Source organism: Cupressus sempervirens, chromosome 3 (genome assembly GCF_028749045.1).
Source record: "Cupressus sempervirens isolate cs-2001-9-10 chromosome 3, ASM2874904v1, whole genome shotgun sequence".
Taxonomy (NCBI): Eukaryota; Viridiplantae; Streptophyta; class Pinopsida; order Cupressales; family Cupressaceae; genus Cupressus; species Cupressus sempervirens.
The window spans coordinates 233,597,785-233,625,246 of record NC_143120.1 but is presented as its reverse complement, the minus strand read 5'-3'; the positions used below and the strand labels follow the sequence as shown (position 1 = coordinate 233,625,246).

The following is a 27,462-nucleotide window of genomic DNA, read 5'->3' as shown; positions in this document are numbered from 1 at the left end:
TGTATGTATGTATGTATACACACACACACACACACACACACACACACACACATATATATATATGTATATGTATATGTATACACACATAGACATATACATATATATACACACACACATAGACATGTCCCTTCATGGGACATGTCTCTCCTTGCCTCTTTCTCATATAAATGCAAGAGAGATTGCTGCTTTTGAAACACATAGAAATAACAAATAATGCTATTACATTTGCAGTAATAGCAAATTTAACATGGTATCGGAGCAATGTTGCTTTCCTAGGGTTTGTGAGATTTGGAGACATTGAAAACAATGCATTGGCATTAGAATTCATATTGGCTGTGAGATGAGGGAATCTATGTTGTATAGAGAATATACTTAGCATATATACAATAGTTTGCAGACTATACTAATTCTGAGACAAATGTGGTAATAAATATCCAACGACGTTAAGAAATATTACTGACAGGCACAAAAATGGAGTGTAAGACATCAGGATACCATGTGATAGGAAGTCATTTGGAGTTGCAATTGGAAACTTAAATTTGCGATCTTAACAGTTCCTTGAATAACTATTTGCCTCCAGTTGTGTACAACTGCAATGCAGTTGTTTTCACCATGCCAAACTCTCTACAACAGTAACTTGATTCATGAGTCGACTTTCGCTGCAGTCTGCATATTCTTGAACATGCACCTCTTCATCCCCATTTAGTAGGTAGTGAAAACGTTATCTTTTTTGTTTTTTTTTTCAAAAATGGATAAAGACAAAGATGAAATCTGCGGTGAAATGGAAGGATGTTTGGTGAATGAGTACAAAATATGGAAAAAAAAAACGCCATTTTTGTATGATCTGGTAACCACTCACAGGTCCTGGAATGACCCTCGCTTACAATGCAGTGGCTTTTTGAGAGGGACGAACTGCTCAAGAAAAATGGTTCCATTTAGAAAATAATATCGAGGACTCACTCTTTCGACAAGCCCACCTACCAGATGTGGGCAAAGATGATGCTGAGAATGATGCTAGGTAGTATGATGATGAACGTAAAGAGTTTTGAGGATTGGGCAGTGCTGATGACAAGATGAATTCACCTTCTCATGTACCCAAAAATGATGATTGGCACAAGGATAAGAGCTGTCAGTAATGGAACAAGCATCATGATAGATGCTTTGGAAACTATGTGGAAAAGGATCTTTGTTATGAGATAAACTTCATACAGTTGGGGTGACAAATAAATTGTTGATATTGAGTATGCAAGAAGCAACTTTAGTGCCGATGGTGCCATAATAGTTGATGCTACCTCCCACATATATCAACACAAAGACATTATTTGATCGAAGAAATTTATTACCCTTCTTCTAGTTAACACGCCATTATTGCACTTGAAAATCCCTAGATTCGATGTGTTGTTCTCATGCTAGACACATTGAGATATTACTTTACATACTGCCATTGGGGCAAGTATGGAAGGAGCATTGTCCATGTTGAAAGGTTCATAGGGGTGATATAAGGTAGCCAAAATAAATTGAATGTTGCACATAAGACAAAGTATACAAGAGGTGAAGATCCTCGTGTTTTGACCTAATACTATTAAGTGAAAATTATTTTTGGAGTGTTATACCTCTTTGTGGAGAAGATCTAACGAGATACTCCCACCTTGAGAAGACCAGCAGAAACCATGGGGTATGTGGAGTATGACTCCACCATGTGTTAATATAGTGGCATCGGCAAAAAGATTGGGGGTTGTGGCCTTTTCTTTCCCTTGCTGAATATGTAACATCATTGAATGTTTTCAACTTTGCTGTAGATGTAGTGAGATGCCCATATGTGCAAGTGTGTGATGGACTCTCATTGGAGCAACTTATATCAAGGATATTGATGTGCAAATAAGTATTCATTATCTTGAGCATTATAATTATCTACTCATTGTAAATCTCTTTCTTATTTGTATTTCTCTGTGTTATAAGAGCTATTTGCTTTGATTTTTAACTTTTCTTTCCAAGGATGTTCTTGTAGGAAAAGAAAGATTAATAGTAGATTCAAAAGGAGTTTGACACTTCATCAGAGGCAACATTGGATGAGGAGCTCAAAAGATTATTATGCAGAGGGAGTTTGAAAATTCACGTGTGCGACTGCATGATTTTGATGGGCCTACACCTTGTGCACATCATGAGGAAGTGACGACTTCCAATTGATTATCACTTGTATCTATAGAAGTTATTGAAAGGTGACAATCTTACAATAACTTAATCTATTATTATAATGGACATCCCCGATGTCTAAGTAGATCATGATAGACTATAACTTGCATGATATATTAAGTTCCTTAAACAGACCAGCCTTCTATTGTGATGGACATTGTTGACACAAAAGTCTGCACCCTTGCTTGAGGTATGACCCTCAAGCAACTTTGTGTAACATGGAAACGACCTCCAAGTGTGGGACTTGCACTCTGAGGTTGAATCTCTAGAGAAGGCCAACTTCCTTACTATTAGTATGCACCTAAATTGCTGCTTGAGAGGAAAAGGGAGAGGGAAACAAAAATAAATTGTAGAAAGGGAAAGGGGGGGTGATGCACCAAGATAGAAACATGGTTACAACTCTGCCTATAGCTACACAAAACACAAAATACACTAGTCTTGACTCTATTCTATTTCCCAAGGAATCACATGCAGGTTTGGAACTGATTGAACTGTTGAAAGGAAAGATATTTCACTATGCAGCAACTGCTAGTAGACTTAACACATCTAAATCAATAAAAGCAGAAAAGAAACATTCAAAACAAGGCAAGATACATGCACAAATAATGAATGGCAACAAGAGGTAAGGAAAAGAGCTATTTCATTAATGGAAGGCAAAAGTTGCAGAACATAATGATGCTCAAAAAATACAACAGAGAAGAACCCTTAAGAAATATTTGCAACTTGCCTTTATAGATTTCATGCATAACTCTGATGTTTACATTGAGTTCAAACCCCAACTAGGTGGAGTTGGGTTGCAGAGGAGAGCAATAACTGAGAATAAAAAAGAAAATCTGATCATGAAGTGCAATTGCCTGTTGGAAGTGATAGGATGAGACCAAATTAAGTGCACCCAACCGCAAGAGATCAAATCATTGTAATTTGATCATTTCATGCATTAAAGAGGCATTTAGTGCAATAGTGTTGTGCAAACAGGGCCTAAGAAGTCGTTGGGCATTGAAGAACCGGCCTTGATGGCGTGTCATGGCCGTGCAAAGCTGATTCATGCCGCTAGCAAAAAACCGCGGGAAGGGATAACATGACGTGTTATTCGCCCGTGACATGCAGGGTTGACTGCGGGAGGGGTAACTGATTTCCCCGAAAACAAATGATGGCCTTTGATGAAGGTCTTCATTCAAAACAGATGGCCCAAAGGTGGTGAGAATCTTCCCAACGAAGGATTTAAACACAACCGATGATGTAGATGAGCTTCATTTTTGGTAGAAGGCCGAGATGTCGTGAGGAAACCCCCAAGATATGCTGGATCCAACGACTGTCATGCACTTTTGGTCTTCAGAGCCTCACGGAGACTCTGTAGTATGAAGAAACGCTAGAATGGCAACACAAGGCAACATCTCGCACTTGTGAGGCAAGAAGACCATCTCACGAAAACACGTGGGTCATTGATGAAGATCCTCCTTATTTACAGCGGATTAATTTCCTTAAACACACCATGGCCCTCTACTGTGATCAACATCTTATGATGTCTAAGAAGATCATGATAGATGATAACTTGCATAGTATATTAAGTTCCTTAAACAAACCATGACCTTCTATTGTGATGGACATCTTATGATGTCTAAGAAGATCATGATAGATGATAACTTGCATGGTGGAATAAGTTCCTGAAACAAACCATGAATGTTTCTATGGTAAGTATTATTGAGGATACATTACCTATGGAAATTCTTTGAGTACTTGGTGAATGTTATGTGAATTGATATTTTGAGGCCATTACTCTTGATATCATGAGATGATATCTAAATGGTGGATATCTTCTGATCAAAGATATCCTTAAATTTTCCATCACTGGTATCTCGTTGAGGTAATATCTAGTCCTGTGTTTATCCTCCCTAACTAAGAGGGGGTGTTAATGTTATTGTATTTTTAGTTGGATAAAACTCATTGAATATATATATATATATTCTTAACTTATTATATATATGTAGAATAAATTAATGAATAGACATGTCCCATGAAGGTACATGTCTCTCCTTGCCTCTTTCTCAATATAAATGCAAGAGAGATTGCTGCATTTGAAACAAATAGAAATAACAGAGAATGGTATTACATTTGCAGCAATAGAAAGTTTATCAGTTTGGACAATTTATGGTCTAAACTCTTTAATTTAGATAGTTCATAGGCTAAACTCTATTTTATTTACTCTTTATACCTTTTTGCTTTGGAAATGTTTTTAAAATTCAACAAGAAGAAAATCTTTCATTTATATAATTCATGGGCTAAACTCTTTTATTTACTCTTTATGCCTTTCTGCTTTGGAAATGCTTTTAAAATTCAATAACAAGAACCTTTTGTTTCTATTTCAACAATTTTACCTTTTTTCAATGTTACCCGAAAATGCGTTTCCACCCCTAATGCACCCCATTTTGGAAATGGATTCAATTTTGAGGATTGGGGGGGAGGGGGTAGCCCAAAAATGTTTCCAAGCCATCTCCCATAAAGCAAAATTTTTGAAAACCGTTCCGGAAACTTGGGGATAGTCAGTGGAGGTTTCGAAAACCGTTGATCATCCTCGGGATGGCTGGGGAGTTAAGCTGTCCCTTGACTGTATCGGGAACAAACAACCATTTCTGGGGTTGGAAGGTAAAAAGTAAGATAATTCTATAAACATTTGCGATTTTCTTTAATCTTGCATGGGGCACACACCTCAAGGCAACCCTAAATATTAAAATATGATTGTATGTTATTACTAATATCAATCTTAAGCATATGATCTAAAATATCAAATTGTGTAATACTTAAGCTAAATATAGTTTGGCCCAAGTGGACAAAGTTATGCCCGAGTGAATAATCATTTGCCCTTGCTACTATTAGAATGTGAACAAACAAAGTTATCTGTGACTTGTGGTAGTCTTTGGTGAAAATCTGCAGATTGAGATTGTAAATCTGAGAAATATTTAATTATTTAATATTCTCAGACCAAATCTTAAGGGCAGCAACATACTAACATTGTTTTCATTTTAACTTTTCAAAGTCTGAAACTTTGTGTCTTCTGACCTTATATGACACATTGATGCAATGACAAAATCTTGATATATGATATGGTACTTTAAGTCTTTAACCTTCCATTTTGTTGAAACTTGCAGCTTTTGTGCATTTTGATAAACGATATGACACTTTTCATTGTTTCAATGAATTATATCTATGAATGTATGAAATTGAGATTTGAACTCTGGTTGGTTCTGTTTGATGCTATGTACTAAATGATGATTTGATGAACGATAATCTATTTTAGATTTACAATTGTTACTATGTTGCTATGATTTTATAATGTTAATTTAATTCATGAATATATTTGAAACCATGTTACACTGGGTTTCCAAGATAGAGGGATGTGGAAATGGATTTCCAGGACATAGTTTTCCCCAAAGTAGGTGATGACAGGGTATGGTAGTGGGAATAGCTATATGGAAAATTTAATATATATTTGAAAATTTTAAATATTTGTATGAAAATATGGATAAAGCATGATTAAATACATTATAGAAGCTCATCATATAATGCCTGCCCTAAATAATTTAAATGGGGAGTTCACATGGAATTTAAACATCAATTCTATGGGACAGCCAGGGGACAGGTTTTTGGAAGTTTTCGAGTTTCCTGGACATCCTTGTTTCCGGGACAGTCAAATTATGCTGGAAACATATGCCTAGGTAACACTGATTTTAAATACATATACATATACATAACCAGCCCTTGTTTTGGGGAAAAAAATCTCGGAAACCTGTTTCCTCATCCTCCCCATCGTGTAAACTAGCGGTAACATAGTCTTTCTTCAATTGATTTTTTCCCCCATTTTTTCCTGTTTAAATCTCGATATTTTTCAAAAAATCTTATATTTTTAGTTTGCTGGTTTTTTCCCCAAAAGATTTCTGCTGCTATTAGCCTACAGCCTGTGCTACTGTTTCTTAACCCTTAGGATCAGGAAAAACTACTGCAAGAAATACAGGATATAAAATTGTCAATGAAGGAGTGAAGGCTATTTTAGGATTTTGACTTACCAAGGGAAGATGATACAGAATAAATATTGTTACAAGGTGAACTATCTAAACAAACTCATGATATTGAAGTGATAAAGGACTCTTTACGAACTATTGTGACTTAACTTTTAGCTTCCCAGTTTAAAACCTGACATTTTTTTGTTTGATATATCCACTTTACAATCAAAGAATGTTTATCTAATTTGTTACATAAATCTATTTTGGTTTTGGATCACTGCAAGTGTAATGACATTGCTTGTAAGGTATGTGCTTTCCAAATGGCAGCCATCTCTCTAATATATGATGAAGTATGGATAGACACGTTCCCTCATGGGACATGTCTATTCATTAGTATTTAATTAAAATAATGACAAATAAATATCTCATATGTTTAATATATTAATATATATTATATCTCACATTTTTATATATAATATATATATTTGCGCTAGAGTTTATCCAACTAAAGCTACCAAATATTAACACTCCCTCTTAGCTAGGGAGGATAAACAAGATTCATACACAATATGAATAACATATTACCTCAACGTAAAAAATGGTTTATTGAATGTCAACTGATTTAACTTCCCGGTTTATTGAATGCCAACTCATTTGACATTTGAAAGTCAACTCATTTGACTTTCTAGTTTCTTGAATGTAAACTCATTTGACATTTGAATGAAGTTATTGTAAGATCGTCACCTTACAAAAACTTTGCAAATACAAGTGATAATCATTTGGAAGTCGTCACTTCCTCATGATGTAAATGGGGGATAGGTCCATATGGTTATGTACAATATTCATAAATCACAGTCCTCTTAACTGTTTAGAATTTATTGATCCTTAAAGAATCCTTCTCAACATGATTTACTCCCTCTGAGTCAATACGTCCGAGATCACTTAAGTTTGACGAAACCATATCCTCTATCTGCTCCCTCTCTTTCAAGGTTGCATGTAATGAAATGTCAAGCTCCCTCTGAGTCTGAATCTTCCTCTGAATTGGAAATCGATCTTCCTTTTTCCTACAATAAGATTCTTGAGAGAAGATCAAGGCGAATAGCTTTTATAGTAATAAAAATTACTTTTAATAACTATTCTCAATAATTATATTTTAACTTAAGAACATAAAAAATTTGATTGATTTCACAAGATATCAATTATTATTAACATTACTTTCATATTATTCACCCTAATGCCTTTGTCTTCTTTTTATAGTTCTCCACGAACTATTGATGGGAAACTCACATGGTTACCCCACAATCCTCATGTGGTTCGATCATTACGAGCTTGCTCTTTAATTTCCTCTTCTCTCATATACTGATGCCTAGTTGTATTCGCCTTTACACAATGCTTTCTTCATGAAGGTTGAACTCCACTTTTACTTTATGGATGTATTACTTCTTATTTCACCCTTCCTCATGTGTGCGATCTGATGAACCTTGTCCCACATCACTCCTATTGTCTATTCATAAGCCTTGTCTCATTTTGTGTTCGAAAGGAACTTGTTAACTTTGACTGCCGCGTTCGTCTTGATTGGGTATAGTTACCTTGCTATGTCTTTCAACAATGGTGTCCTTCGTACTCTCTTCATTGGTCCCTTCGTATTTGGGTAGCACGTGATTGCAGACAAATGGTTTTAATTTAATTCCGTAATCCTTTTGTCCATGTACGAGTGTATCATTAATTAAAGGGCTTCATCCTTTCATACCCCAAAATGTCTGTTCTTCCTTACATTTAATATATTCCCCTGTCCTTGTTTTGATTTGCTGTCTCTGTTTGCGTGCGTTGTTTTATCACTTGCGAATCCCATATCTTCATTAACAAGGGTCCCTTTAATTATGGGATCGGTACCCAAGGTCTTCCTTAATTCTCCTTTAGTAGGGATAACATGAATCCACCGCTTTTTCTACATTTATGTGTGCCATTTTCTAATATAGAGATTTATGTGTTGATCTTATTAAAAATAATTTTCAGATAATTGTCACATACAAGCTTGATGATTGGCTCTGATACCAAGTTTGTTTTGGATCACTGCAAGTGTAATGGCATTGCCTGTAAGGTATATGCTTTCCAAATGGCAGCCATCTCTCTAATACAAGATGAAGTATGGATAGACAAGTCCCTTCACGGGACATGTCTATTCATTAGTATTTAATTAAAATAATGACAAATAAAAATCTCTTATATTTAATGTATTAATATATATATATTATATCTCACACTTCTATATATAATATATATATTCGCACTATAGTTTATCCAACTAAAGCTACCAAACATTAGCAATCTATGATCAATTCCTTTGATAAGCTATAAGTTAAGGATGTAGAACTAGCTTCCGAGTATAACGTTGAATAAGCTATCAAAAAAATTTGTGACCTTTATTTTCCCACTTCAAGATTAAATACATACCAAATCATCTAGATGTCCAGTAATTCCATTTGCTTGTGCTCCTGCAAACATCCCCTTGTATCTTATATTGCTATATGCGATAGAAGGCAAGTTAATGTCCAATATACATGTCAATTGTTTTCTCTCTCTACATTAAATGATGGTTTTATTCACTTTGAGTAGCATCCAAATCTATCCGAGGATGTTGATAAGGCAAACTTGGATTTCTTGATTGCCTGAATTTGTTGTTAATTTGAGCTTGATTGTATCAAGCATGCTATTATCATTATTCAAGTCTTTGTATTCAGGGACAAATACCAACCATCGAAAATTTTAGAGTCTCCCTTATGCTAAAAAACTGAATGGTACTGTGGAGCTACAGAAGGGTTTGGTTGACTCCATGGAGTTTCTAAACAAATGGAAGTCAGATTGGTCAAAGTGTAGCCCCCAAGCATAAATAATTTGAGAAACCAGTTAACAGGATAGTTGGATGGTCAATCCATATTTTACCCAGATCATTATCACAAAGTTCTGTATTCCATTCCTCAAATAGAGCATCTTTTAGAAGACCCAGCTCTGTCTCTATCACCCAGCTCTGTCTCTATCAATATCTGAAGAGGAATTTTTTTTTCTAGAAATAGAAGCTGAACAGGTAAACCAAGGACCAAATCCTGAAAAAGGAAAAAAATTACCCTGCACCATGTCCGTGTTCCCTAGAGAAAATTCTTTGCAAATGTAAAATTCTATATTTTATTACTTTTCAAAGGTAGAAAAAAATTTGTTTCAGAATATGCAAGTAACGTGTTTGCAAAAGATGCTAGAAAATGAGTTTTTCCAATGAAAGAGTCTATGTTGTGAAAACAATGCCTAGAAAAACTTGCTTTGAAGCCTGTGGTTGAAACATTTTTACTATCCACACCGATTTCACAAGATTCTTGATCTCTAAAGATGAAGATCATGGAAGGAACGGTGGGAGAGGAAGATATGCCAGGTGGAAAGATTGTTTCAATTTTCAATAGATTCAATTGTACTGCTGAACATTATCTAGATAAGATAATTCTGCTGTAGATTGGTTTAGCCAAACCTCTCCAGCTATAATGATGCATCAACTGGCTTGTTTTTTAAGACATTAATCAAGAATATCGATTTATCAAGTTAAGTTGTCTAGTCAAGGGGAGGTTCTCAGAGAAGGATTAGTTCCCAAGCACACAAGATTTTCTAGAGGTGCATTCTAGATCTACAACACACTGTTGCTGTCAACATTTTTGCCATCTAGATGTAAAATAGAGGAGCATTTTCCATTTATCGCCTGAATATTGATCTGTTAGTGTAAAAGTATTTTGATCCTGTACAAAGGTGAAATTGGACATGGACGATTAAAATCAAATGTAACTCAAATGAATTTGTACAGATTTGTGAAAATTGTTGGTCATCCCATTATTCACGAAGAAGAAAATAACTCCTCTGCATCATCATCATAAGGAGGTTAAAATGGGATTACTTCTTCGATCTTGAGCTCCAGCACATTGACGCCTATGTTGCCATATTTGTTCCTGCAACCCTTAATGTCTGGTTCATTTCTGTGCAAAGTCAAGTCCTTGTCAAATTCTGTCCAAAATCTGCTGCAGAGCTCCAAATTTGGCCCAAAGCCTGTCAGATGGAACGGGGCTGAATTGGGCGATTTTACAACGAATTTGTTGCCAAGCGGTTGAACCCGGGTCAATTTTGTGCTCAAAACAAGTTCTTGTTGACTTTTTTAGTGTTCTTTTGGGCCTAATTTGGTCTTTTTGATCCTCCAACCCTAAAAATGACCACTAAAAAGGCCAAAGAGGATGTATTTTGCTATGTTGCTTTACTATTAGCATAGTGCTTTATGAACTTATTTGCTGCTATATATACATACATACATATTATATAACATATATTTTTGTATGGATGATATCATTGTTGTTTGCAAGTTTTCTTTCCAGTGTAGAAGGTCTATGAGGAAATGGAAATGCCTCTGTTGGAGACTTTAATATATTTAGCATAAGGCAGATATTTTCAGAGGGTCTAATATGGGGGAAAATTGGAAATGATGCCAGATAACTATTGAGAAATAAGATACCATGAGGGAGTTGGAAATTGGAAATGATGCCAGGTAATTATTTAGCACAAGGCAGATATTTTGACAGCCCATGTAAACAAATATGAATGCTTCCGATTATAATTGTGTAAGAGTTTTTTTGAGTCATGCAAATCTTGCTGACACCTAAAGAATATTCTGATAAATTTAATCTTGTTGAAATCATTGCGCTCATTACTACTTTCTATATGGTGCCTTAAGGTGGCATTTCAGTTTTATTTAAGGGCTTCACAATTTTAGAATATTATTTTGGTGCCTCTGATATGTTGAGATATCTTGTTATTTCCATCTAGTAAAGGAAGTCTCTTTCTAGCGGTTGTGGTCTCAATGTGGGAACCTTTGAAAAGAAGAATATCTCCTTTATATTTTATTTTTATTGCAGGTTCCTTTGCTATCAACAACAATATAAATGACCACTCCTTTAATTGTACTTGACAAATTTGATGATACAAAGTTACAATCTGTCCATATGGCAGTGGTAGGCTTCCATTTTCTATTGAGGTGTCCACTAGTGTGCATTTCTCTTCATACTGTCTTGTTACTGTCACAATCATTACTAATTTTAAATTAGTTATATATGCAATATATTAAAATAGCAAAAGGGTGATGCATGTTGACTTTACTTACAAAGCTTGAGCTTTAAAAACATAAATATTTATGACTGCAAAATCACAATCCTGGTAGTTGCAGTGGCATAGTGAGATAGGATTCTGGTAGTCAAAACTCTTTCTGAGTAGCTGAAAACATGAAGTTCTAGAAGCACCTAGCCAATAACAATGCCTAAGAATAGCAGATGTCAAAGATGGGTTCTACTGCCTCTTTTTATTGTCTTATTTCTATGATTATACCCTCAAATGGCATGAATTGCCAATAAATTTCAAAAGAGTTATTGCAAAATATTGTGCACTTTTGTGGACATGGATTGTATGCATTTTCCTCCTTCCATTCATTTCCACCTTCCACGCCCAATTTCCTTTGCAGAAAGATGAAGGGAGTCAGCTGTATAGTTTGATTTCGAGCCATTTATCTTTGATTTTTTGAATTTTGAATTTGAATTTTGCATCTAATTGATACTTCATTTCTAAATATTCCTGTATTTATTACTCTTTGACCTAGGCAGTCAAGATGGCTTATGATAAATGTCTTTGCAAGTATCTATTACTCTTGAAGGATGCTTTAGACTTTTTCTGCACTTTTAAAGTTTTATTTTTTCATCATTTAGGCTCGTAAAAATGGGCTTCTCTTGGAGGCTATTGTGTTCTTTCTTTCATTGTTAAGGTTCACAAAGTGGATTCCTCTTTGAGGCTATAGAGTTCTTTCTTCAAGTCCAAAGACCGCATATTCTCTTGCACTATCTCACTATTATTATGCATTGCAACAAAATAAACTTCAATGGGTATTAAAAAAGATCTGGAAAGAGAGGTTATATTCGTAACATTTTGGGCTTTAAAGTTAATTGTGATTCTGAGGTATCGTAACTATTGTTGGCCAGTATGATACTTTAGTTGACTTATGTTAAATTCGTCTATGAAGATATAATTTTCTATAACAAGTTTATATGTTTGTCTTCAGGTCTGCATTCCCCTTTTCTGGTTCAGAGGATTATCAAAATTCATTGCCACTTGCATCAGCTGAGTGCAGTAATGAACCAGCTGGAGTTTCAGAGTCCTTAGAGGGCAATACAAGATCTTGTAAAACTGTGTTTGATTGGATAGAGCCAGAATTGAATTTCAGCAATCATGGAGTTGTGCAACCACTTGGAAATAAGAATGTACTAGATGCATTTCAATTACTGCAAAACAACCCTACTGTCCAGGTTTTCCCTTTTCTTCTTTTCTCGTTGTTTGGTAAAACAATCAGCATTATAACTCCTAAAAGTGTTTTAATGTTTTTTTGGATATGTTCTTGGTCCTTGTTAAAACGAATTGTTAACTGCTCATTGTAAACCTGATTTTCTTTTAGTTCTCATATCTTTATAAGAATTTTAGAGGATACCTAATTATCTTTGAGCATATATTAATGGCTTTGAGAGGATGTGGGGCATCACTATGCATCTAGTATTATGGAGGACAGTGCGTTTGCATATTATTGAATGGTAAGATGCTTTTTAATGCTGAAGCTCTGTCCAAACTTTGTGGAATTATGGGTTTATATAGGATAACAAAAACATAAGCAGATTGTTTTATGTACTATTTCTAAATTTTCTCTGACTTAGTTGATGATTTAAAATTTTCCATTTATAGTTTCATACGGTAACATGGTTCATATGTTCGCAGTGTATCACTGGCACGAGGGTATGCTGGAATGAGGGGATGCTGGGACGAGTTTTGGGTACAAAGAAAAAGGGCCTCAATTTCAAGAGTTGGGGTGGGGGGGGGGGGGGGGGGTGTGGAGCTGCATACTATACATATAGAACTTCAAATGCTAATTATGAAATGATGTTTCAATATAAAATATGTTGGAAAGAGGATGCTGGGATGAGTTTCGGGTACAGAGAAAAAGGGCCTCAATTTCAAGAGTTGTGGGGGGGGGGTGGAGCTGCATACTATACATATAGAACTTCAAATGCTAATTGTGAAATGATGTTTCAATATAAAATGCCAAAATGGTTCTTGAAATACTCGAACATAGAAAAAGTGCAATACGAACTGGAAACATTGAACATTCAACGTAGTAACATGATGCAAAAATAATATTAGTTCTATGAAAGATTCAAATATCATAAAGATGATCGTGCTTACAATGAGTAGCATGATATGAATCATGATTGATAGCAAAATGAGTACAAAATCATGTCAAAATGTAAGAAAGGGAGGCCTCTAGTCATCCCCCAAGCCAAAGTCCTCATCACTAGAAGTACTAGACTCCTCTCGGTCACGTTTCACCAAAGAACACCAACCAGCCCTACATTGGCTTTTGCTGAAATGTCGTCCTCTTCAATCTGATGTGGATGCTTTGGCTCTACATTCCAGCGTGTTGTTGGGTTCTCTTTGTACATGCATGTCTTGCGATCTGTGATATGCAGGACACTGTGTACAACAACAAGCTTCTTCGCTCTCTTAGAGGTAAGTCTGGTCCTCTTAACAAAATGAAAGAAGCGATAAGTAGACCGGTTCCTCTTTGCAGCCGAGGAACTAGAAACCTAAGATAGCAAATAGATGAACCTTGTGAAAAAATTAGAAAAGTAAAACTCTTAATTTACTTAAATATTTTAAAAATAAAAACCTGAATAGGTTCTAAAGACGAGGAACTACAAACCTGAGATAGCAATCGAATAGCCGCTGTGGTAATCTTTGGTCTCTGTGATCCATGACATTTTCACCACAAATTCGATGGTTCTGTGCCATAGTTTTAATGCCCATCTTTGCCAAATTTGAAAAACCTTAAACATAATAAGTTGTAACATAATGTCATAAACATACCCAATAGTAAAACTAAAGTTACTAAACTTTAGATAATAAATAACAAATATTGAATTAGCAATTACTTGTAAGAGTAGCAAATTCTGTCCACTAAGAGCGAATCTCACCAACAATATCAACATCATACATATTACCAATGCACCTAAAGAACCCAACCTTCACCTCATCTGTGGTGAATGATAGGCTAGATGTGCTCATTGTAGAATGCTATAGTGGGGTCTTCTTCATGCAAAACAAACCTCATTTGGCCAAGCATAGAATCAATGTGCTCATAAACCTCTCCAAGGGTAGGTGCATCCCCATCACCATATCTGATCACATGGAAAATTGGAGTGATGATGGTGGTTGTATTTTGCATGAGTTCAAAATTGATCAGTCTTCACTACCTCCTTCATCCTCTTCCCCTGCTTTGTTTTGGACTTGGTCCACCGATTCCATTCTCGTGTCATAACCATAAGTTGTAGTGGCTCTTGCAACTTAACCATTCTCTCCTAGAGAATGTAATAAGATGCATATGTAGTCTCAAGTCTCAACTGGTTTCAAGAACTCCTTTGCGAAGCTCCTCAAGAATGCATGTGAAGTGTGGTGATTGAAAATAAACATCTGTATGTCTCTCACATCATCAACCACTCCTTTAATTCAGTCAATCTTCTCTATATCCTTGAGTGTATTGTTCATGGCATGCACACATGGAGTCCACCAAATATGTCTATAAACTGGATCAACTAGTGCCCTTGCAGCTTTCCACATGTGTTGCATCTATCACTACTTGGACTGCATTTTGTGTCCCAACCTCCTCAATAGCCTCCCTAAGGACATGAAACTGAAAATCAACATCTTTTTGATGTCGTGGACAATCAGCTACCCTCAGAAAATATGGGCCCTCAGTGCATATGATCATGATGTTGATGAGTGGACGATGTCTAATGTTTGTCCACCCATCCATAATTATACTGCAAATCGACTGCATTCAGCATGCCTTCATTTGGTCCAACAAAAAACCAATCTTGTTATATTGCCTTTCTAAGATCCCAGTATTCAATTTGTGCTTACCTGGTGGCACAAATGATGACCCTCTCTCCTTTGCTACCAAGGGCATCGTCTCCTTATAATAAGGAGATTGAGCTGCATGCAGTGGTATGCCATTAGCAAAGAAGAATGTACCAATGGCATTGTCTAATTGATCCTTCATGTGCAGATCAAACAAATCAGCAATGGGATTACTAGAACTTCTCTGCCTTTGTTTCCTCTTGCTGCCTTCCTCTACTGAACTTTGAATGGATGAAGTTCCAAAAGCTGATTTTGACAATTCGTGCTCTTTGATGCATGATGTGCATAGAACTATCCTGCTGCAACTGTAACTCTAAGTTCCTTGAACCTATTGGCTAGCAGTCAAAGATTTAGGCATTGGAGTTGCACTTTCATCAAGAATGACCCACCTTTTGTTTATTTCATTTATAAATTGGACATTTTCAGCATCTGGTAAGAATTTGCATGTACTCACACCATATCTTGTCCAGAAGTGTAAATTAAGTCTAGTAATGCTCCCAAACTGTGTTGTGCCACAAAAATTACATTTCCATTTTCTCAAGCCACCATTTGTAGGTGTTAGGGCTGAAACTCTTTTTGAAAATTGTTTTAGAGGAGACTTTGGATTATAAGGACTCCTAGAAAATGTTGTCAAATGTGAGAGGGGCAATCAATAGAAGGTATTCTTGGTGCAATGATGAGGAGGCAATGGGATTGGATGGTCTTTTAACTTACCTTAGAATTCTCTGTAATCTCTCTTCTATGGTTCAACACCCAAATGTCCCCATAAGCATATTCCAAAGGGTCTCACACAACTTGGTATACACATAGCTAACATGCACCTTAATTTCCCGAACTCCCATAAATTCAAACCTTGAACACAACTTGTTCAAGATCCATGCCTAATTGTCACCTTGTTCCCTCTTTAGGTTTGCTTAGTAACACGAGGTTTGAATGCCCAACCTAGGGGTTCCAAGTTTGGTGTTGTGCTTGATTACAGAAACTTGTTACAATTAGGCCCAATAGCCCAATTTGTTGACCTAATAGGTAATTTCTTCCTCACTTTTGTCTCTATAAGGATCTCGCCAAACTAAGGTTAGATCTAAATACTCTTTTCGGCCTTCCACACAATATCTCAATGCCAAGATCAAATAATTGATCTACCCTCCTTTTCTTTGTAAACTTCCTATCAGGCCATAGGGCTAATTAAGCTAGTTTACTGCGAATGCCTTGGTTCTAACACAATTCCTCTATAATCCACAACTCTATCACCATGGATAGATGGAACAACCTCTACTCAACATATTACATCCATTCAACCCCCTATCCTGTCTTGTTTTGCCAACCTAAGTCAAATTGTTCACATGTACGCTAGCCTATCACATAAGGATGCTGTGCTGAAGGCTTCGCTGTAATTAGCCACACACATGGAATAGACTAAGACTTGTTTTATTTTATAAGTCATAGATGGACCTTTCAAACCCCAGAGAATCAAAATTTTTGTTTGGAGACTGATGGCCCCAAATTCATAATTTTGTCCAAACCCTAGGTTTGAGAGGGTTACACGGTAGACGAGAAAAAATGTTTCACCAATTTAGTTTCTTGCAACTAAAAAATGTCAAACAATATGTTAAATAAAGAGAAGACAATGTAGTTTCAGGATCTAGAGATAAAACACAATCACCAATTCAACACACAAAAAATGGACAACAATTACACGATTTTCACAAAATGTTCTAGTGCTTTATTGATCCAAACTTCTCCAAATTCAACAACCAACATCCTCGGGCCTTCTCAAGGCCATTTCAAAAATAAATCAATAGCTCCCAGCTAGATTAAGGTAGGTGACTATTTGTAACCATTTTGCAATTAGGCACTAAAATGTTGTCAAGTTGTCATGACAACATTTGAGCAACTTTGCAACTTTTTAGCAACTTGACCTTAGACCTATTCTAGGACCTTGACCACTTCACATTTGGTCTAGATAGCATTAAAATGACTCAAACACCATAGCCTAAGGGTTGCCTTGCACGTTTGATCCCTTGGCCTCAATTACATCAAAATCCCTAGAAGGTCCTAATTTCAAATTTAGTGCCAACTTTAGAAATGTCAAACAATATGTTAAATGAAGAGAAGACAATGTAGTTTCAGGATCTAGTGATAAAACATGATCACCAATTCAACACACAAAAAATGGACAACAATTGCACGATTTTCACAGAATGTTCTTGTGCTTTATTGATCCAGAATTCTCCAAATTCAACAACCAACATCCTCGGGCCTTCTCAAGGCCGTTTCAAAAATAAATCAACAATTCCCAACTAGATTTGAAGGTAGGTATTTGTAACCATTTTGCAATTAGGCGCTAAAACGTTGTCAAGTTGTCATGACAACATTTGAGTAACTTTGCAACTTTTTAGCAATTTGACCTTAGAACTATTCTAGGACCTTGACCACTTCACATTTGGTCTAGATAGCATTAAAATGACTCAAACAACATAGCCTAAGGGTTGCCTTGCACATTTGATCCCTTGGCATCAATTACATCAAAATCCCTAAAAGGACCTAATTTCAAATTTAGTGCCAACTTTGGCTTACAATTTTGAGTACACCTTATAGCCTAGACCCAAATGGTCTTTGAAGTCTTATTAGAACCTGTCTACCCTACTTAACCTATGCCCTTTTGTGTGCATTACAACTTGAAGGTGCTCCTGCACCATGCAACATAAGTAGATTGGGCTTCTGGAACAGTCCCATGGTCACTTTCTTCATGCTCGAGTTCATACTCTAATAAACTTGCACCCTCAAAATGCAATTCTTTCTCTTCTCCTCTAGAAGCCATTTAGACATTGCGTTTCACAAAATGGTAAACTTTCAGCCAAATTAGTAATTTAAAATATATATAAATATGTATATTGTTAAAGAAGTAGTTTGAAATTTTAGCTTAGTTTAGAAAATGAAATACATTTCATTCTAACTTTAAGTTAATATTAAAAAAAAAAAAAAAACAAGGCAATTGCATTCAAACATTTAATATTTTTAGAAATAACAATGCATTCAAAGTTCAAACAGAAAGTTCCAAAAATAAAAGCACTTTCAACAAGAATCTGAAACAAATTAACAATGCATTCAGCATATAGTTTTAGAAAAAAAATGAAATTCAAAAAATAAAACAAAGAAAATTCTAAAAATCCTACTTTGTGTTGGATGAATCTTCTTCCTCTTGATCTTGCAATCACTCTTCCAATCATTCTCCAATGACTCTCAACTCCTTTACACTCTTTCCTCTTAGTTGTATTGAAAATGTGAATGCTAAATGAAGTTTATGGGGGCTTGTGAAGGCTTAGAGGTCCCTATATGGGACCCACATCATTTTAGGGCTCACAAAAAACCAATTAGGAAAAAAACTTGAAAAAACAAACATTTTTACTGCCCCACCACCGACCACACCCCGTTATGCCTCGGGTGTGGTAGGACTTCTAGAAGCCCCACTTGCTGCCCTTGATGTCGCGGAGTTCTCGAGTATTTGTCAGGTATAGGGATGGGTGCGATGGTGGGGGTACTAGGGTATGCAGAGTACCCATGTCAGGGACATCACACTATCAGGTATTCCAATGTTTTGGGTTGGGTGCGTGTCGTTGTTGCCGAGTTTCATTTTATATTTGGTTTTTAGTATAGCTACCAATAGACCCACCTCCTACCCCTTGAGATGTGTCTCAGAGATCTCTAGTACTGGATAGCTCCTGATGCATTGGGTTCTTTTGGTTGCCATCTCTAAAGTCTCATGACCAAAACTTGACATCTCCTGTCAAAGAACATAGGGCGTAAGATGTCATAAAAAACTATAATTTTTATCCTCTGTCGTCACCCTCACAAATTCATTATTAATTATCTATTAGTAATGATAATGAAAGCAATTATAGTCTTTTGAAGTTTTGATCAATCTGCTCAATTGCCTCTCTAGAAAGACTCGTCAATGATGATTCTTCACCTTTCTTGTAGTGTCATGAAATCCTAATTGTTGTTATTTTAAAGAGGTCACCAGAATGGTAATAAGAGATATTTGCATAACATCAATTCAACTGTTGAAATGAGGAAGCCAGTAAGCATCTCCAACCTTCTGAGATATCTTATAGGGACACATCTATGCAAAACTTCTCCACTCTCAGAAGAACCATACGAGATTATAGATATCCTTTGGAATGTGTATCAACATCAAACTATCAATATTTTTGAGTTTCAATATGTAATGATGAGCTAATATGGAATATGTATTGTGATTTTTGAACTTTGACTTTTTTACACGATGGTAGTTGACATTTGTGTAATTGAAGTTAATGTCAAACTCTACAACAATTGGCATCTCCAATTACCCGTCTCATTTTTTTGAAAATTAGCTGTATCAGTACCGGTACCACACTTTAGAATCTCCAAGTACCGTCTCTTAGTAAGCTTGTTTTTCCATTTGGTATGCTTTTAATGAAATTGATTTGTGGCTATATTGGTTTTTTGGCACTTGTTTCTCCACATTTCCCAATTTATATATATATATTTTGTCTATTGTAATTTTGTAGCTGCTCTTTTGATAAATGCAGCCTTAATCTTTTCCCGAGAGATATATAGCAATATTTGGAGTACAATAAGTATACCTTGGTACTGTTATAATATATTACAAAAAAAAACCTTTGTACTGTTATAATATATTACAAAAAAATAAATACCATAATGATATTTTTTGGCATTTTAGTTCTATTATCTATAAATAGTATCTAATTCTAAGTTGTTACTGTAGATTGAATTGCATCAAAAATCACCATGGAGCCCAGCTTCAAACTTGCTTTCAGTTGCTTTAGAGCCTTTAGAATTCTAAATAATAGCCAAGATCAAACACATACAAATTACTGATCTAGTTCTACATGTAAATACTTCACTTTCTAGTGCATAGTGGAATATGTTCATCCTCCCAATCTTATTGTAGATAAATGAAGTACTTGTATTATTTTACCCCAATGCTATGTATGTTGCAAAAGGATATCAGTTCTGACCTAAGTTGTGGCTGTGGTTATGTGTATGAGAACTAGACATGTCAGTACAAGTGATTTTTTTGCCCTTGGGTATGGTATGTTTGGGTATGTGTGTGTCTCTCTATATAAATATATATACAAAAAATTTAAATAATTGCACAGAATTGTAAAACTAAATATATTTGATAGTATGATACTTTATCATTGATCAATGTCAAGTGCCACAATGGTAGTGATTAAGATATGTAATAAATGCCAATTAATAATTAAATATTAAATATTTATCTTTCTCAATTGGCATATAGTAGTGATAATTTTATTTGTATAAGTTCTTGATTTCAGTCTCCACTTCTAAACCTCCTCATTCTATCCAAATTTCATATATGGCAAGAGATCCCAATAGCTAGTGAAGGTTTGGGAGTGGAGACCATAATGGTTTTGAGGGGCAAGAATGATAAGCTGCATGAGGTGTTAGATGCAAGAAAAACCCAACAAAGGGAAAAGAGAGTGAAAAGTGCAAAATGATCTTTGTATTGAGTGAATTGTTCTTTTTGGGGGCATTTTAGGGTGTTTGGATGTAAAATTGAAGTAAAGGAATGTTCCTTTTTTGTTACTTTTGGTGCTCTACACCTTAGCATACGTACCCAGGCACACTCTAGACAAACCTATACCCAGATGTGCTAGTATAGGTGCATGTGGCCTTAAGGTTGCACCCCAAGCCTTGAGTTAATATGTGAATGTTTCCATTAAAATTTTGTAGCCATTTAGATTCATGATTCATAACTTTATGTTACAAACATGGACAAGAATCATTAATGTTTACAATATATGGTCCTTGAAGAGCACCATAGGCCTTTGAATTCTTTTAACTTATTTATACACCAATGTGGAATCCTTTTTTAATTTAGTTAGGCCTTAAAAGCTTCTTTAAATGAGGCTGGGGCTTGTCTTAAATTCACTCTTTCCGTGGCCATTCCAAAGGTATGCCTTTGCTGTCCCATATCAATCTACAAGCATTTGAGTTGCATTAACATGGACAAATATGAAAAACATCGAAAATCAATTTTATTTTGGTATTTACAATGTTTTTGTAATTGCCCCTTCAGAGGCCTTTGCCTTTGAAGTAGAATTGACCTAGAGGACTTTCATGGGTTGCTTGGAAAAGGTGCCATAGGCAGCACAAACTAGTTCTCCTGGTTTTACAATGATTCCAAGAAGCCTGATTTCTGTCCAACAAGCTAGGAGGATAACTCCACGTAGGGAGAGTTTGTGGAACATGTCAAAGAGTGGTGCTTTCTTAAGGATATGTATGAAGAAAAATATATGCAGGCAATTGCTTCAACAGAAAAGGACCAATCTGTTCAAGACTACAATGATACCTTTTATGCATTATTAGTAAAGCTTGGTATCCAAGATATGGAGAGACATGTGGTTTTGAAGTATTATATTTCAATGATGATTAAAAAGTGAACGCCATCATCTATAAATACATATTGTAACCTACACCATCTAAGATTGAACAAACTCTTATCCAGCTGCTAACATTTAATTATTGCATGGAATGGAATCTCTTCATCATGACTTAACAACCAGCAGATTCTTGCACCCCTGGATTACATGCTTAATGGTATATTTCCTAAAATAGGGACGTTTAGTAGAGGGACATCTCTGTACTTTCAAATTTCACCTTATTCATTCCTTTCTTTTTCTGCTAAATTGCAGGGTATACCACTTGGTCTTGTTGTTTGCATGCCAAATTAGTCCTATGATGGGAGTGGCAGGGTTGTGCCTTGGATGTTCCTTGGCACTCTTTAGGAGCACTCATGACCTCAACTATTTAAAAAAGAGTCAAAATAATATTGAAGCTTCTTTAACATCAACACTTGGTCTTGTTGTTTGCATGCCAAATTATTCCTATGATGGGAGCGGCAGGGTTGTGCCTTGGATGTTCCTTGGCACTCTTTAGGAGCACTCATGACCTCATATTGAAGCATTTTTTAACATCAACACATAAAAAAACCCTAAAAGGTGCCTAAAACCCTAAAATACACCCAATAAAATTTTATATTACAAATTCACCCAGCTTTTTGCCATTTTTGCAGTTTGGGAGATTGCTAATATTTTTGTGGAGAACAATTGCAAAGTGCTAGGGGGAGGAATTCAGCTTTGCACAAATGACATTTATCAACCTTAGATAAGCAATTTAATGATTTTTTCTAGATTTTAAAGGCAAAAGCTTCAAGATTTTTCAAATTACTTTTTTAGTTATTTGTCTCAAATGTTTATTATTTTTATTAGTTTATGCATATCAAGAGTTGCATTTTTTCTTTTTTCTTTTATAATTTTTTATTATGCAATCTATTTGGAACAGCTACTAGTTGCTTTTGCTTGATTTAGAAAATGAGAATAACTAGAATGAACCAAAAAGATATGGATTTATTGCATTTGAGGCCATTACAAGATGACCTTGATGAGATAAAACTTGTCTCAAAATTGCAAACCATGCAAATTCTTAATGCCAAACATTGCAAATCCTCGTGTTTTGAGTTAGGAAATAAAATATGGAAAAAAGAACAAATGGCTGCAGCAATTACAATTTTATAAATAATGACTAAATACAATAAGGCAACACTTATTTTTAGAACTGGGTGCTTTGTATAAGCTCAAGTAAAACATTAGTTTCTGAACAGTCACTTATTTTAAAAACCATTGTAAGCACATAAGGAGTTGTGACTTCTCACCATCTATGGAAGATATTTAATATTCAATCCGACAATCAGATCGAGGATGACATCATCGGGCATTACCAAGCAATCTGATAAGAATACAATTTCAGAAACCTGTCATACCCCTAAACCAGATGGAACCCCTATTAATAGCAAACTAATGCCATACAAACATAAAGGTCCAACTGTAACAGATGTTCAATAATTATCGAGTGGCAAATTCTAAAATAGGGCTGACCTAGGGTTTAATGCAAGTCCGATCAAAGCCTTTTAAAGTAGGGATGGCCTAGGGTTTTTACAAGGTAACTGCAACAGCCTAATGAGGGCGACCACTACATATGTAAGGCTGACTTGGTTAGGGGTTTAGGTAACAAAATTAATAAGCTGCCCCTCCTTGTTCAAACATCCATCTTGGGCAAGGGAATTAGTGTAATAAATTGTGTTTATTGTTGCTGGGCTGACCTCCTTGGAACGGTAAAACCTTTGGGGGAAGAATCATCCATGGCATATAAATTGAGAGTTTTAGATCAACGGAGGGGGACATTAGAGTATCCATCCAAGGAAGAGCAGGAAATCAGAGCAGATATAAATATATTATTACTGCAGATCTGGAAGGTGGGATATGCAAATAGAATTAGAAAAGGAAATCAAATCATAAGAAAGGCATATATACCTACATTAAGAATTATTTATTGGGATTTACAGTCTAAATATACATTGTGGCATGGGTTTTCATGCATAATAGGATTATTCTGTGTACATTTACATTAATAGAATAATTCTGTGTTTATCTGCATCAATAGGATAGTTCTGTTTACACCTGCAAACCTCTGATTTATTATGCATTTTGTAATTATCTGACATAGTATTATAGATATATTTCCGATTCAGAAATGTTTAAATATAGATGTGTATGAAATACTACATATGTTTTCTGACTGCTGTAATCAGCCATATTAGGGGAAATGAGGGATTACAAGTAGGAAATCGATGTTGTGATCACCTTCTAAGAACACCACCTAATGGTATGACTGGGGAGTCCCATGGTCCCAAAGAGGGACAAAGGGGACTGCCTTTGGGCTTAGGAAGGATGGACTTTCTGGGCACCCTATTGTGAATGCTCGTCGTTACCTCCCATCATGGTAAAATGAACGCATAAGGATGTTCAATCATTGAAGTAAGATAGAAATGGCATGATTGAGAAGAGCAGTTGATAGGACACCTCATTAGGTACTTCACCTCATATGGATGGCATGGTCCACACAAGGCCAAGAGGGATGGTATATCCACTCTTGGGCTTAGGGTAGGGGGGCTTCTAGGGCACCTTGTCAAGTCACTCTATTTTATGACGCCTATGGTTACGTCATCTTAAAATTGATTTAAACAATCTAGTGACTCACTCTACATTTTTAATATATGCTAATTTCTAAGTTCTAACTAAAAATATCTATTTATGAATTTTGATTACAAATGGTTCTTGCTGGTTCTCGATCAAAGTGAAAGGTATCTCCAAGCCTTACTTGTTTTGATTAAAAACTGTAACCTAGGGTAACATTTGGTTACTCATAATTTAGTGACATTGCAAATTATAATAGGCATTTTACCATATACTCTTACCCTTTCCACATATTCAATGAATCCTCCAATGAAGTAGCACCCAACTGGGTAGTAAACATAAAGGATTACAATAATGCAAGGTATGTCAAGCTATTTAAATATGGTAGAGATTAGCATTTGCTAATAATAATTATTAAAACTTGCGACTCGGCTTTAGAATATCCAGGATTAATCATATATTAGATTTTAATATAATTATATTTAATTATTAATGTAATAATTCTGTAACTCTCCTACAGAAAGAAATTTATACCCAAATTAACCTTCCACTAGAGTGTCTCAGCTAAAACTGATGGATAAAATGAAAATGCTATAACAAATGGGTACATCAAACACTTGTGAATTTGCACTAGCCTGAGCGCTGACATTGACACATACAACTGATATTGGATTTCAAGTTTGGCAATAACATTGCTTAAGACAAGTCTGATGGAATTTTGTATCATCATGCACCATTGCCTTGGTGCTTTAAATTGTGTACCTGCAAAAATTCACATAAAATAGAGCAGTTTCTCAACTACATGTAGTGCACATTCATTTCTAGACAATAATGAGATCTATCAAAATTGCAGTATTTAAATTGCAAATATTAGTTTCTAATACAAAATGCAACGCATCTATATGTATGCATGTGTGCGTGCGCCGTGTATAAAATGCAAACATATTGATTCATGACACTGCCTGTCATGCCCACATTTTAATGTGGACAACTTTGGAACAACCAAATTGCTAATTTTTCCTTTCTGTTGTTAGTTGCTGGTTTCCATGTCCACATTAAAATATGGGCCACTGCCTTAGTTCATATTGCGATAGGGTAATAAGCATAAAAGAAAACATATATGAACTATATTTATAGAGCTGAAAATGACATTTCATTGTATGGATTTTACCCTTTTTTACATGGAAAAGACCATATTTTTCTTATTGCTGCTTCATTCCTGACTTGTATAAAACTGGATGTGCTTTTTGAGCATTGTCTGAAATATAGTCTCTTATGATTTTGAAATTGCTGCATCCTTTCTAGTTTCTAGTGCATTCTGGGATTTAAGCTGAAAACCACCATGCTGTGCATGTTCCATGTTTGTAAAATTGCTTGGAAACAACTTAAAACATTGTAAACCCTGGACGCCCTATGATGCAAGGTGTAGCTACTGTCCTCTCTGGGAATAGCATTGCAAAATTTGAATGTTTGAATAGTAATGAATGTTTAGATTACAATATCACAGACAAGATACATGACCATGAAATGTCACAAACTTTATGATAAATGGATTTTGAGACATCAAAAGTTTAAAATAACAAGGGCAAAAAGCACATGTTGTATACCCAAAACCTCAAAGAAATGGAGGAGATGAAACTGCAATAATAGCTACTAGTGTTGTGAAGGGAGAAATGTCTGAACTACTTTCCAAGGGCTAAAAATCATGTGTTACCATTGATATGTTACCCTTCATAACGAGGGGAAGAAAACTGTAAGGTGGTCATTGCTACCTTCTTCGTATCTGCATGGAACAGTGTTACTGACTTTTGGGTGTTATCTGAAATGGAATCTGCTATGATTGAAGTAGTCCTACAGTAAAAGGGCATAGCTGTTCGCTTGAGCAACTGTATTATAAATATTCAAATTTGTGACTACTTATTGTATCTCTGACTAGACATGAACCTCCATATTTTTCCAACTAAAATTGTTAAGTGGAAAAGGAAAAGGTATTTCGTCATAAGCCTCACTTATGCATTAACTAGCAGCAGTTTTATTTTTTGATCAAATAATTTGAATTGGTGCTATGGATTTCCAAAAATATATGGGCGTTTGGATATACCCAACACAAAATTCTTTTTCTGAATGTCTTTGTGGTGCAACTGTTTATTCAGGGAATGGTCATCTCATTAGCATCAGATAAGGCCATTTGGGATGCTGTACTGAAAAATGAGAAGGTTGTAGAATTCAGAAAGTCACTTCAGAAAGGTTGACACCATCTTTTTAAACTTTACCCACTACTGATTTGATTTGACTGAGTTTGTGGTTTGGGCCTCGTTTCAGTCAGTCTTGTTAAACTACAGATGTTAACATACTAAATTTTCTTGCAGGAGGGTCAAAGGTACAAGAGGTAACTGAAGGATCAGTCAGTGGTTCTATTGAAACTAAAGGATCAGATGATGCTAGTACTGAATCTAAAGAATCAGATGATGCAAAGACAAATTTATTTATTCAAACTGCAGAAATTGTCAAGCTGAAGGTCACTGAATATATGGAGAAAATCACAGAACTTATCCACCATATTCTTGGGTTTTCAGTAAATAAGGGTTTTGCAGCAAATGATGAAGATATCCTGGATAATACTGTCAAGTCCTCTTTGATGCTCTCTATTGCCGTGCTCTTGGTTGTCTTGGTCAAACGTGGCAACCAAATTTGATACTGCTTCTGTTAAAGTGACAACCTGTAATTTGCCGACATGACATCATGTAAATATAGCTGGGCCATTGTTTTCGTTGGATACTGTAATGTCCACACATTCCTATAAAAACTAGGACATAATGCTTTCTGCCAACTTTAATAAAGATACTCTATTCTACCTAAAAATTAGATGATAGCTCATTTTCACTGGGCATGAACATGTCTTCTGAATGTCTGTATTATTGTTGTTAATTATTGAGTTTTTAGGCTGTGTATGGAGTTGATTTTGTAGTAAATCTGTTACTTGTACTGTACTGCATGTTATGTTGTAAAACTGGCTAATCTTAGTGTAGTCTTTCACATCCTCATAGTGACATGCATGTTTGTCAATAGTTATGTCTTGCTGGGATTTTCACAACTCAAGGATCTGAAATGATTCTGGAAAATGTTACTTAGTTTGGTGCATCTTCAGGTGGTCCTAGCTTTTTCATCTTTCCCCG

General features: G+C 35.6%; 1 protein-coding gene across 1 annotated transcript in view; it reads left to right on the top strand.

Moving 5' to 3' along the window:
- LOC149565713 (uncharacterized) overlaps nt 1–27,148 on the top strand; it is a 41,432-nt gene extending 14,284 nt beyond the window's left edge. Inside the window, exons 2-4 of the mRNA XM_089819205.1 lie at nt 12,322–12,565; nt 26,440–26,533; nt 26,656–27,148. Of these exons, the coding sequence (XP_089675331.1) occupies nt 12,322–12,565; nt 26,440–26,533; nt 26,656–26,981 (664 nt within the window). The 3' untranslated portion in view covers nt 26,982–27,148. The remainder of the gene's footprint in view (nt 1–12,321; nt 12,566–26,439; nt 26,534–26,655) is intronic.
- Nucleotides 27,149–27,462: the final 314 nt, after the last annotated feature.